Genomic DNA, 14,557 nt, shown 5'->3' on the forward strand with positions numbered 1-14,557 from the left:
TCCCCTCTGACTTCCTCTGGTGTAATACTTCTGCTGACAATTTTTTATTTCTCAGGAGCAGGACTGTGAGGAAATAATAATTAATTAATAATTTTTTATTTATATACCGCTATTCCAAAGATCATAGCGGTGAACAGCAAGTAAGCTAATTAGCAAGTAAGCTAATTTGCCCCCAACAGTCTGGGTACTCATTTTAGCGACCTCAGAAGGATGCAAGCCTGAGTCGAGCTTGGGCCCTTTTGCTGGTCTTGAACTCGCAACCTTGTGGTTTCGAGTGAATGGCTGCAGTACAGGCATTTAACCACTGCGCCACCAGGGCTCCTTTCTCTAATCACAGCATGTATTTTATCTGTGAGCTGCATTGGGTCCCTTTCTGGGAGAAAGGCAACAGAGAAATGAAACCAAACAAACAAATATATATCACTGAATCATAAGCTTGCAGTGAAGTAAGAACAAAAGAACAAACTTTTTAAAAAATCGCACCGAGATAAGCAACTGTGATTTCATTAATTATCGATAAATATTACAGTCATTAACCTGCTTGTTAGTATCAAAAAGACAACTTGCTCTCTTGACCCTTGCCCTTCATGGCTAGCTATCCAGGGGGGAGAAACAACAAGGATGCTTCTAAGATATATAATCAATGCATCTCTCAGGGAAGACCAATTACCAGCTTGTTTAAAAGAAGCGGTGGTAAAACTGCTTCTGAAAAAGCCTTCCCTAGATCCCCTGGATAAAAATAACTATAGGCCATTCTCCCATCTTCCTTTTTTGAGCAAGGTGATAGAGAAAGCAGGTGCCACTCAACTCCAAGTAGACTTGGATGAAACCAATTATCTAGATCAATTTAAAACCGGCTTTAGGACAGGATATGGAGTTGAGACTGCTATGGTTGCCTTAGTTGATTATCTCCATCTGGGTATCGACAGGGGAAGTGTGATCCTGTTGGTACTCTTGGAACTCTCAGTGGCCTTTGATACCATTGACCACAATATCCTTCTGGAACGCTTGGGAGATTTGGAAATCGGGGGCACTGCGTTGCAGTGGTTCCAGTCCTATCTCTCAAACAGATTCCAGTTGGTGATGCTTGGGGACAGCTGCTCCACTAAGAGGGAGCTTAAACCTGGTGTCTCTCAAGGTGCCATTCTGTCCCCAATGCTATTTAATATTTATATAAAGCTGCTGGGAGAGATCATCCAGAGACATAGAGTGGGGTGTTATCAATACGCTGATGACACCCAAATATACTTCTCCATGCCTCGAACTGCTGCAGTGACTAAGAATGGAATCTCTGCTCTGAATGAATGTCTTAAAGCGGTAATGGATGAGGAAAAACAAACTAAAATTGAATCCAGATAACACAGATGTACTCCTGTACGGAATCCAAATCTGGGTATGGAGATATGTCCACCTGTCTTAGACCTGGTCACACTTCCCCTAAAGGACTGTGTTCGCTGGTTGGGAGTACTCCTGGTCTTGTCGCTCCAGTTGACAGCCCAGATAGATGTGACGGCCAGGAGTGCCAGCCGCGACCCTAACTGGAACTGGGGGACCTAGAAATGGTGGTACATGCGCTGGTAACCTCTCGACTGGTCTTCTGTAATGTGCTCTACATGGAGCTACCCTTGTAGCTAGAGCAGAAACTTCAACTGATCCAAAATATGGAAGCCAGACCGGTCGCAGGAAAATCCAGAGGCGACCATATAACACCTATTCTAAAATCTCTCCACTGACTGCCAATCAGTTTCCGGGCACAGTACAAGGTGTTGGTAATAATTTTTGAAGCCCTTCATGGCTTAGATCCAGCTTACTTGCGGGAGCACCTTCCTCCATACAATCCACCGCACACACTCAGGTCCTCTGAGAAACCTACCAGAGCCAAAGAAGAATAGACTAGCTGCAGTTACCCAGAGGATCTTTTCATCTGCCACTCCCAAACTGTGGAACGACCTGCTGGAGGAGATCCGTCATATTATGACTCTTGATGCCTTTAAAAAAGTAATCAAGATGGATCTCTTCCTGCAGACCTTCCCTGACTGACCGTCCCATAATGTTGATATGGCCACCCTGTCTGCCCCAGGATGTCTTGTGTTCATCATATTTAATTTAATAATTTAACTGTAATTATAGTTATGTTTTAAGTTCTAAATAAGTGGGTAAGGGGATGATATGATTTTTTACTTATGTTTGTTTTATAACTGTTATTGTCTGATTTTATGGTTGTAACTCGCTTCGATCCTTCGAGGAGAGGCAGGCTATAAATACAATTATTATTATTATTATTATTATTATTATTATTATTACTATTATTAATCAAGAGCCCAACTGATGTGGTGAAGCAAAACAGCAACATGTTTTCAGCACAAGATTTAAGATTTTGAAGAAGATGCTATAGGCTGATAAAGATGAGTATTTTGTACAGCGTTTCATACAGATAGATAATATCACATTGATTCACATACATAAAAAAGTTTGTACAAGAGAAGGAGACATCCCATGATGTGTGAGCAAAATGGAAGCCCACACAATGGATTTTCCTTCACCCCGTCTCCCTCTCCCTTCCCCTTGATCCATTTGAAAATCTCCAAAAAAGAGGGGGAGGGAGGATGTACCAAATGTCTTGAGTGTTTCAGAGGGTTATACTGGAGAGGAAGAGTTGAGTGGGAAAGAAATAGGAACCTGGCACAACCCTGAAAAATTCCTCCACTGAATCTATAACAATTATGAGATCTGCTCAATATAAGCACCAATTGGCAGAGTATGGACGATAAGCAACTAACAATGCAGTTCTGCAATTCAGCTTTCACTGACCCCACAGCACACAATCTAGTAGTGCTTCACACATTATCCTAATGAACAAAATTTTGCTTCTGTCATCTAGCACATTTGATTTGCTGTTTTAATGAATGAGCAGTGTATAGTAGATATGCAATTTATGGAAGATTCCTGACAGGAGAATTAAGGATTAAGACAATTTTTCATGTCTACTTTTTCTATACTCTCATCACTTCCACTGCATTTGAAGTAAATACCTGATACTTTTTCAGCTCTCTCTTCAGTTGAAGGATTGTGATATGATATGGTCCTTCTTGGTTTCCATTTCCACTATTTATCTGAGGAATAGCTGGAGCCTCCCTTCTGAGTTCCTGAGCTGCAGAGAGCCAATCTTGCAGTCTGTCATGTTGACTTTTTGACAGACTGGCAATATTTTTTAGTTCAGCAAGGAAAATATAGGCTTCTTCTACACAATTTCTGTAGTTGTAACTTTCTATTTGAAGCTGAGCAAGTTGCTCTTCAAGAGAACGGATTTTGCTTCTCTCCTGAGACAAATCTTGGGACACTTGATTGCTAGCGTTCGGTCCGTTAACCTGCTGGTTTTGCAATGCTTCTCGAAGCAACTTGATTGTAAATTCCATTTCATCAATGCGATCCCAATCTGGGTTGTAGTTGACAATAGGTTTGTTTCTAATATTTTTGGCTCTGTTGGCATATTTAATAGAATTGAGTGACTCATCAAAATCAGAAGATGATGGGCTAATACAGGTTATCATGACTGTCTTGGCATTGCCTCCTAAGGAGTCCTTAAGAATACGTGTAATTTTAGCATCTCTATATGGAATATGTGCACTTTTTCTCCTTGGATCTCCAAGTGCACTTATCACATTTCCCAGAGCCAGTAAGCCACTGTTTATTTGAATTGATTCCTTGAACCTTTCACCAGTGTTCCCAGTTTTTGTTACTCTTTCTGAACCAGCAAGATCCACAAAGTGGAACTTGGATGCAATTAGCTGGCTTGAACTTCGTGATAAATCTTGTTCAGAGTCTGTGTCTTTCTGAGTCTGCACAGGTTGCCGTTGTTGACAAATGCTGATAGTAAAAACAGCATGAGATCGGCTGGAATGCTCATTCATTTGCGTCATGCCTGTATGTCGAGCAGCATTTCCAGTTTCTAACAGGCTCATCACTTCATCCACACTTTCAACTTGGCAATCTTTGGCACCAACAATTACTTGGAAAGAAAAAAATCAAGCCAGAAGAAAACGGTGAACATAAAATTGTCAGCTAAATGTAATGGGCTATTTAAAAATATAATTAGTTATTACTCAATTAAGACAGGATTCAGAAAATGAAATAAGATATTGGAAAGTATATAGTTATTTTTTAATTATAAACAATACTATTCCAAGTGTCACAGAAGATGGTATTTGCAAGGTGATATGTATATACACACATAGTGTGAAAATAACATGCTTTGAAATGAAAGGTTCCAGGTTCAACCTCTGGCATCTTCAGGGAGGTCTGGAGAAAACTCTGGTCTGAAACCCTAGGACAGCAGATGCCAGCCAGTATAAATAATACTGAGCTGAGTGAGCCAATGATATGAGTGAGTATGAGATAGCACCCCATGTTGAACATTATTATTTTATAATACTGATGGCAAAAAATAAAAAAAAATCATACCAGAATCAGCATAGGGGAAGCTGACAGTTCTTAATTTATTACAGTTAAGTAGCATTACAATTTCAATGATCTTACAATACTCCTCTATGAAGTACTACAACTGGAAAAACTTTTTAAAGCTGAAAATGGTTACTGGGGTAGTGATGCATAACATGCAAACACATTCCCAAGGATTACAAGTATACATTTGTCTAAATTTGCACCAAGACAAAAATAATAGTATCTCCAAATGAATGTTATAATTTTAAAACACAATTATATTGGCAACAGACCATTCAGAGCATATATACTATGCAACCGTTTTTTTTAATATTTTCAATACACATTTTTAAAATTGCTTATTGACAAGTAACAAACACATACTTTATGTTCAAATTCGTATTTATACCTGTATTGCCTTTTTCATCTTCTCTAATGTGCAGATCTTTCATAGTTGTTTCCAGTTCTAATAGATCTCTGACTTCTTCTTTGTAGACCTCTATGTAAGAAACTTTCACAGTGAAGTCAACATTATGGTTTTCAAAAATAATTTGAAATATTTCCTGGATCGCACGTGGAATTATACCTCTCTCTTCCTCTGCAACTAAAGCTAAAATGTAAACAAGAATGTGAACCAAGCACACAGCTCAAATCTACAACATAGACATACCAAAAAAGGAGTACGAAAGCCCTTAATATAATAGATCAGGGGCATGAAACTGAGGTTACCCAAGGTTGCACAAGTCAAGCACACTACTAGAAATATAAATTTGGTTACTGCTTGGAATAAGGCTTGATACCAAATCATCAAACATGACACAGATATCATGCTATCCAACTTCATGCTGGCAGAAGAGAATCTGCAGAAACTGATTTCCTCCCCCTTTATTCTACCAGCAATCCTAACATCTTCCCAAAAAGCCCCTCTTAGAAGACATCTAAAGAGTGAGGAGCAGCGGTATGAAGATCACACCTTCTGCAAACAAAAGATCCAGTTGCTGAAGACACTTTTGCCTGTTTCTTTTTTTCCAGAAAGATCCCCTGCTACTCCTTAAACCCTTATGCCACAAATGACCCCATTCCAGAGGATCCCCCAACCTTCAAGGTATATTTTCTGGGGGGGTTCCTGGGACTGTTTCTTGAAATACTTTAGTAATAGTGCACTAGTAGATACTGCATACAGTGAGTTGGTGCTTGAATATAACTTCATAATTAATATATTGGACAGTTGTCTCTCTGTATCCATGGATATTATTTTTTAATCCACGGATTCAAGAATCCACATCTTAAAAATCTTCAGAAAATATATAAATTCCAAAATTCCTTGATTTTGCTATTTTATATAAGGGACACCATTTTACTATGCCACTGTGTTTAATGGGATGTAAGCATTCATGGATTTTGGTATCCATGGGGGGTGCTGTTCCTAGAACCAAACCCCAGCAGATACCAAGAGCCCATTGAACTACAAAGCTGTATTTGAGCACCATTTTCTAGTCAATCCTTCAGCAGATTTCATGCATCCATTATTCCATCCCACAGATGTGAAACAGGTGCATAAGAGAATATGTTGCACATTCCTCCTTTGACAGAGGGCAACCACCAATATGAATATCACTACTATCCAAAGGCAGTAAATAGTTGTTCTTGTTAGGATCCTTAAACATAGACCCACAAACTCTACAGCAAAATGCCAAATTATGCAATCAGGCAACCAATTTGCAGTCCTAAAACTAGATAATTCCAAAGAAATCCTCCACTAAATTAATATTGAATAACTTTAGATAATTACATCTGGAATCTAAATAACACATATCAATTATTTTCAACACATACAAGTATTATACAAGAGCATTAGTATTATTACTACCCACTTGCTAAGTTTCAGTTCTGTAGCCTAAACTATCAGAAATAGAAAACAATATTTAGAGCAAAGGAAAAGAAAAAGTGTTGCTTTAGTACAGGATTAGGAGTTGGGCATCCCTCCAAATGGTGTTGGACTGCAACTCCCCACAGTTCTAGCCAGTATGGTGAGGAATGCTGAGAGCTGATATTACAGTTTAATGCTTTTATCAAGAAAACTGTATCAATATAACAAGAAAGCATACATCTTTAAAGACATACCAACATGGCCTCCTCCGATGGTGTAAGTCTTCCCAGAGCTTGTCTGTCCGTAGGCAAAAACAGTAGCGTTATATCCTTCTATCAGAGATGCCACTAATGGCTTAATGCATGTTGTGTACACTTCATCTTGGGTTGAATATTTGTCAAAAACAAAATCAAAAGTGAAAACACGGTCCTTTCCAATGATAATCTGTTGAGTATTTGGGATTAATCTCACACATGCTTGATGGTTGTGAAGTATTTCTTTTGAAAGCAAAGGTCTTATTCTCACTGCTACTTTAACTGGAACTTCTTCCATTGCAGTTTGCATGTGATTTCTTGTTTCACTTTGAGAGATTTCCTTGTATTTCTTTCTTCATGTTCTCAGTCTTCAGCATTTCAGGTATCATCTATATGAGGCAAAGACTATCATTTTAGAAACTATTCTTCACTTAGTTACAGAGTATTGCTTAATAAAGATTACTCTTCACAAATTACAATAAATTGACCTGACATATTTTCCCATTTTATACTGAAGCATTTCAGTCTTAATTCCCACCACAGATCTATGTGCAATGATTTTAACTTAGCCACCCAAGTGATTTGAGATTTTCTATTCAAGAGAGTATTCCTCTCAATCTCTTCTGAGTTCTCTCAAACTCAAAAGGATTTCAACTCACTTCTCAACTTACACTACTTTCTGGTATACACAAACTGCAACAAAAAAGAAGGGGCAAATCTCAGAAGGTTATGGTCCATTCCTGAAAGAACTACCAAGATATAGTTACATGTTTCATTCAAAAGCTATTAATATAAAGATCAGAAAGCAGTCACAATAGCATTATTGTATTGTGTGGGAAGGGGTTGCAAAGGAGTCAGGGACATCTGCTATACACTGTTTGTAATGTCACTAGTGACAGATGATGCAATTCTGTCCCCAGTGCCTTCTTTCCTTTCTGTAAACTTACTTTTCACTGGCTATTTTATTACCACTAAGTGCTGCATGCTTGACTGTTGTGAAGAACAGTCCTGAAATACTCACTCAGCCATGACTTCAGCATCACAAGGGATGCAAAGTTACCCTTCTTCTCTTTAGCTAACTGAACGGTTTTTAACAAACTTGTAATTTTGTTTTGCTTTTAAATTTATTTGGCAGTTGTGTGCTCAATCTGCATCCACACCCACAAGGCTGAACACACAACCACGCAGAGATGGACAGAGGACAATTACAATTCCCATTACATGGGAATGGGATCAGTGTCACTTTTTTCACCGTTGAGTTCTCTTGATATGTCATTCATTTCCAAACACGGGAGGGGAGTGAACAATAATGCTTTTTTTGTCTGCACAGTGCTCCATCCAATATGACACAGGATTCCCAACCTGAAATGACCATCGCGACTATTCAGCGCCATTGGCTCTGCAGCGTCTACCTACACAAGATGGTTTCTGTGATAAAATGGGAGACAGGAAAGCCATGAACCTCTGGGTGAAAAAGGATGGAATGTAAACACAATAAACATAACAACAGTGGTGGGCTGGGACATCTCAGGCTGCAGAAATAACGCAGTGTGACACCACTTTAACTGCCAAGGCTCAATACTATGTTACTCTAGGATTCGTAGTTTAGTGAGATATTTATAGTATCCTGGGGTGTGTAGTTTTGTGAGTTAGTTAGCTTTGTCTGTCAGAGAGCTCTGGTGCACAGTACTCTTTCCTGTACTCCAGCTACGTATTCTGAGGTTGGTTTCAAACTTGAAACAAGCTCAGTGGCTGTTTGGAAACAAATGCCTGGTGCCTTCAGCAGCAGGACAGAGAGACCCCCTACTTTCTCCTGCGCAGTTAGGGTCAAAGCAAAGGGATCTTGCAGCACCTTGAAGACTAATTGTAAGAAAGAATTCAAAGAAGTAGCCGTGTTAGTCTCTAGAATCAGAACGTAGAGAGATCTTGGGGTGTCTTTGAGACAAACTGAAAGAAAGATGTTGGCAGCAGGAGCTTTCGTAGACTTAGGGCCCAAATAAAGCTGCTTTGGGCCACTTTGTAAGTGTAGTGTTTAAATGATGCATGTGTCCTATGAGGCCGGAAGCTGCACCTAAGGACTGGATTGTGGCTTTGGCATGGCTTCCGGCCTCTTAGGACGCATGCATCATTTAAACAGCATACCTCCAAAGTGACCCGAAGCAGCTTTCTTTTGGCCTGTCTGTTTGGGCCTTTCAGTCTACTTCCTCAGATGCATTTGCGTATTCTGAGGAAGTAGACTGAAGTCTGGGAAAGCTGACGCTGCCCACTTCTTTCTTCCAGTTGTTCTCCAAGGTGCTACAAAACCTCTTTGGCTACTGACTTTCCAGACTCTTTGAATTCTCATGACAGAGGCTGCATTGGCCCTGCAGAATTAATCTGCTTTGACACCATTTTAACTGCGCTGGCTCTGTGATGTGGAATTCTGGGAATGATCATTTGTTGTGGCAAGAGAGCGGAGCATTCAAACTACCAAACCACAGTTCCCAGAATTCCCTAGTATTGGGCCAGGGCAGTTAAAGTGGTGTCAAACCGGATTATTCCTGAAGTGCGTCCTGGACTGTCCATCTAACAGGGAGGGTGCTGTCTCTGCTCCGCTCGGGTGCCACCACAACACACGACCACATTCCCAGAATTCCATAGCCTTGAGCCAGAAAAGAGTTAAAGCGGTGCCAAACCGGGTTATTCCTCCAGTGTGGATGCAGCCATGGCTCCTACTTCTCCTCCTCTGGGCGGGAAGGCTCTGAAAAAGAGAAGGAAGCGTTAACGGCGGCGGCGGCAGCAGCAGCAGCAGCAGCAGCGTCTCCTCCTCCTCCTCCTCCTCCCGAGCCTCCAGGCGCCAGGAAAGAAGCCGTGGGTCTTTCCAGGGCGTCTCCCTGCCCTTCCCTGCCTCTTAGCGTTACCCTTCGGGCCTAGGACCCTCACCGGAGCCCACCGACACCGCCTTCCGCCTTTAGTTTACACCCGTTGCCTAGGCAACGAGGAACTCCACTCGACAACGCCCCCCACTTCCGGTCCCTGGCACAGAGTCTGCACTCTCGGCTAGAGCGTCGCCGTCGTCGCCCCACAGCGCCACCTGCAGGTTTGCAGCCAAATGGCGCGCCCTATTCCGCCCAGAGCCTCTCTTTCTTCTTCTCCTGCCTGGAATGGCTCAGAGCCTTCAAGTCCACCTTCTTGTGCTCAGCCCTTCCAGACTCCCAGGGCAGCTCTGGCTCCTTTGGCTCAGGAGGAGCAGAAGGACAGGGCACCGCAGAATGGAGGGCATTCGGCCAGAGGAAAGCTGAAAGCACTCAGAGAAACTAGTCACTCTTTTTTGATAAAATCACCAGCTTGGTAGATGAAGGGAATGCTGTGGATATAGTATATCTTGATTTCAGTAAGGCTTTTGACAGGGTTCCCCATGACATTCTTGCAAACAAGCTAGTGAAATGGGGGCTAGACAAAGTAACGGTTACATGGATTTGTAATTGGTTGACTGGCCGAATGCAAAGGGTGCTCAACAATGGCTCCTTTTCATCCTGGAGAGAAGTGACCAGTGGGGTGTCCAGTGGGGCTCTGTCCTGGGCCCAGTGCTATTCAACATCTTTATCAATGACCTGGATGACAGAATTGGGAGCATACTTATCAAATTTGCAGATGACACCAAATTAGGGGGAATAGCTAATACCCCAGAGGACAGGATCAAGATTCAAAATGACCTGAATAGACTAGAAAGCTGGGCCAAAGCTAACAAAATGAAATTCAACACAGAGAAATGTAAGGTACTGCACTTAGGGTGGAAAAATGAAATGCACAGATATAGGATGGGAGACACATGGCTGAATGAGACTACGTGTGAAAGGGATCTGGGAGTCCAAGTAGACCACAAGCTGAACATGAGTCAACAGTGAGATGCTGCAGCTAAAAAGGCCAATATGATTTTAGGCTGCATCAATAAAAGTATAGTGTCTATCTAGATCAAGGGAAGTAATAGTGCCACTCTATTCTGCTTGGGTCAGGCCCTACCTGGAATATTGTGTCCAGTTCTGGGCGCCACAATTCAAAAAGGACATTGAGAAACTGGAGCGTGTCCAAATGAGGGTGACTAAAATGGTGAAGGGCCTGGAAACCATGCCCTATGAGGAACTACTCAGGGAGCTGGGGATGTTTAGCCTGGAGAAGAGAAGGTTAAGAGGTGATATGATAGCCCTGTTTAAATACTTGAAGGGATGTCATATTGAGGAGGGAGCAAGCTTGTTTTCTGCTGCTCCAGAGACTAGGACCCGGAGCAATGGATGCAAGCTACAGGAAAAGAAATTCCACTGCAACATTAGGAAGCCCTGACAGTAAGGGCTGTTTGACAGTGGAACAAACTCCCTCAAAGTGTAGTGGAATCTCCTTCCTTGGAGGTCTTTAAGCAGAGGCTGGATGGCTATCTGTCAGGGATGCTTTGATTGTGAATTCCTGCATGGCAGGAGGTTGGACTGGATGGCCCTTGCAGTCTCTTCCGACTCCATGATTCTATGATTCATAGAAATATGAATTCATGCTCCAAATGGAGGACCTTTTGGAATTCCTCCTGGACAGAAGGTTGAAATGGAGGACAATATAGGGCATCTTCATAGAAGTATACATTCATGGTTCAGAATGGAGGACATTTTGGAATTCCTCTAGGACAGAAGACTGAAATGTGGGACAACAGAGATGTCTTCAAAAAGAGGTCTGTCCTCTGTAAAAGAGGATGTGTGGCTATCCTAGCCTTAAGAAAGCTAAGGTTAAAACTGTGGTTCCCAGACTTTGTTCCTCCAGGTGTTTTGGACTTCAGTTGCCAGAAACCCCAGTCAGTTTGGCAAACAATTAAGGAGTTCTGGGAGCTGAAGTCCAAAACATCTGGGGGACCAAAGTTGTGAAACTATTTTACCAGTGATCCCCAAACCTTGGTCCTCCAGATGTTTTGGACTTCAGCTCCCAGAACTCCAGACAGTCAAACTGCATGGAGCTTCTGGGAGTTGAAGTTCAAAAACCTGGAGGACCAAAGAATATGTGTTAAAGAATATAGGGTAGGGAAGTGGTGGCAACAAGATAAACTGGGAGCCAGTCTCTCTTAATAGGCCCTGTCTCACTTTGTGTTGTAACTTTTGGCTCAGCTCCTCATAGCAAAGGAACACGGTCATCCCATAATTGTGTGTTAACCACACCTAAGCACACTTTCTTTTCATAGTGACCAGATGTCCTCATTTTCCAGGATATGTCCTACATTTCAGCCTTCTGTCCAGGAAGAATTCCAAAATGTCCTCCATTCTTAGCATGGCCAAGACACATGAATTTACTGTATATTTCCATTGGGTTTTTTTAAAAGCTTTTATTTGGGCATGTCCTACATTTTTCTTGAGTGGCCTACAATTTATGCTGCCTTGTCTTCCTTTGTGGTGAGGACATCTGGTCACCTTGTTTCTTGTGTGGGTTGTGAACTCAAGTCACATTTCCAAGTGGGGTAGCTGTACAAACATGTGGGAGGGGCTGTGCCCTACCATGTTCACTAATCACATGTCCATGTCCAGTGGATTTGTCATCTGTGTGTGAAGTAGCTCTGTTGATTGTTTAGTAAAGTTGTTGGGAGAAATAAGGAACAGGGCTCCTGCTCCTTCAGCAGCATAGAAGAGGGCATTTCAGCAGGTTTTGCTTGTGTAAAACAACAACCATTAAAGGTGCCGGATCCCTGTCTCCTTATCTCACCTGGCAAGCTGGCAACATTTAGGCTGATGAACATAAAGAAAACAAAACTAATGACAATGGAGAATCTAGACAAATTCAACCTAGACAATAAAGAAATAGAAGTAGTAAAAGAATTCCCATACCTGCGATCAAACATTGATAGAAATGGGGACTGCAGCCAGGAAATCAGGAGAAGATTAAGAATGGGGAGGGTGACTATGAAAGAACTAAAAAAGATTCTAAAAGCAAAGATATACAACTGAACACAAAAGTCAGATTTGTACAAGCCATTGTTTTCCCTATTGCCATGTATGGACGTGAGAGCTGGACAGTTAAGAAAGAAGATAGGAGGAAAACCAACTCATTTGAGATATGATGCTGGTGAAGAGTGGTGAGGATCCCATGGACAGCCTAAAAGACAAACATGGGCCCTGGATCAGATCAAACCAGAAATCTCCCTGGAAGCCAAGATGACAAAACTTAGGCTGTCATAGTTTGGACATATCATGAGAAGGAAAGGCTAATGGGAAAAAAACCCAGCAATGCTAGGAAAGATGGGGGAAAGTAGAAAGAGAAGAAGACTGCATGCTAAATGGACGGACTCTTATTAAGGTCAAAAGTGTGAGTTTGTAGGAACACAGCAGAGCAGTGGAGGACAGAGGGTCTTGGAGATGTTTCATCCCCAGGACAGCTATGGGTCAAGATCAACTCAAGGGCAGTTATCAACAACAAACGCAGCTTCTGTCCAAAGATGGAGGGAAGAATGCTGGCTGGTCCAAATATTTTTGTCTACCACTCTCTTTCACATTAGGAGCTTTATGTATATGTAAGTCTTCTTGCACCTTAATAGCACTGGATGTTGCTAGTCATGCTTTTGCAGAAAGGGATGGTGGGGCAACCTTGCTTTCCTCAACAGTCATAGGAACACCACATAAGATCAGTGACAGCAGTGTGTTCCTTTTATTAAATATTAAGTGTTCACCTGCAACCTTCTAATAAATATATTTTAACCTAAGCTTCCTAGTAAGGATGAGGCAAGAAACTGTATAGTGGTGGCAATATCAAATTATTTGCATACAAAAAGGTGCAGACTCAACTTCTGACATCTCCAGATGAAAACAACAGCTAACAAATTTAGTTTAGGACTCCAGAAAGAACCTTTTAATTAGCTTGGGTTTGTAAAGTTCTTTTGACTGCTTTTTAGCTGTAGGTTTCCTTTTTTAATTTGTGGTTTTAGATATACATATTTTAAGCATTGTAAATGACAGATAGGAAGATTGGTTGCAAGATCTCAGAGTGGTTTGCAAGAGATCCAGTTAGTCTCAAAGGTGCTACAAGATCTTGCTACATACTGATTCTGCAGACTAATATGGCTGTATATTTGAATTCTGCAAGGATAACACCCAATTGTTTAACAAGCAAAATAACAAAATTACTTCTGTCCAATTCTATCCTGCTTTATTTTGCTGTAACAGAGCTTGGGGCAATCAAGTAGATTTCTGCATGGAAGGACTGTGAGCTCCATCCAGTGCCGATAGTGGGGGAAATAAAACCCTGGGCTCCGAATTTTTAAATTCCAGGTGTATGCCTTTCCCATTGGGCACTAATTGTTGCATCTTGGGTTCCAAGTTAAAAACAAAACTAGACCACCCCACAAATCTGAAAGTTGCCTAGCAGTTGTTGTTGAAGTCTGCCTAGCCCTGTTGTAAACCACTATGGAAAGAATTCTGGCTTGCCTAAAACCATTCTAAGTTAAACTGAGGGGCTGTGCAGACTACCCCTAAGGGGCAGCCTGCAGCCACCTTCAGCTGTGCTGGATCAGGGCTGCAGCAACTACATGCCATGCGGCTCATTTTTGCGCCCTGGAAAGGGTGTGATAGCTGCAGCACTGCAGCTTTAAGGTGCTCCTTTGGTGCTGTGTTCTGTAGACACAGCGCCAGAGGAGTGCCGTGACGCCGTGCACCATCATGGCACCCTGGGGACAGAGTCGGGGCATGTGTCATATGGACACCATGCCCCAACTCTGCCCCCAGGCTGGCCTTAATGGTTGGTCTGCACAGGGCCTAAGTAATTGTAGTTAACTGCCAATATTTCAGGAACTATGTAGACCTGAAAGGGTGTATGTCCACGTGTGTGTGTGTGTACACACACACACACAAACATATGCACAAACATACATATACCATACACACACGCACATGGACACTGACCAGTTAAGCAGTTTGAAGATGCATTTTCTATTAAAATAACCATCTTTAGCCAACTTATAAAATCTTACAAAGATACAAGCTTCATATAATTA

At 41.8% G+C, this 14,557-nt stretch overlaps 1 protein-coding gene across 8 annotated transcripts in view; it reads right to left on the reverse strand.

The window, feature by feature from the left end:
• KIF27 (kinesin family member 27) overlaps positions 1-9,567 on the reverse strand; it is a 34,846-nt gene extending 25,279 nt beyond the window's left edge. For 2 of the 8 annotated variants that reach the window (XM_089494522.1, XM_089494514.1), the window contains exons 1-4: positions 9,487-9,567; positions 6,565-6,953; positions 4,850-5,050; positions 3,033-4,009 (exon numbers count right to left, since the gene is read on the reverse strand). In XM_089494522.1, coding sequence (XP_089350648.1) covers positions 3,033-4,009; positions 4,850-5,050; positions 6,565-6,874 — 1,488 coding nt within the window. In that variant the 5' untranslated portion in view covers positions 6,875-6,953; positions 9,487-9,567. The other 6 variants (XM_089494516.1, XM_089494517.1, XM_089494515.1 and 3 more) reach the window with 6 other exon arrangements.
• Between the last annotated feature and the right edge of the window lie 4,990 nt (positions 9,568-14,557).

This window comes from Sceloporus occidentalis, unplaced genomic scaffold (genome assembly GCF_023333645.1).
Source record: "Sceloporus occidentalis isolate IW3139 unplaced genomic scaffold, rSceOcc1.0.p SCAF_73, whole genome shotgun sequence".
Lineage (NCBI taxonomy): Eukaryota > Metazoa > Chordata > Lepidosauria > Squamata > Phrynosomatidae > Sceloporus > Sceloporus occidentalis.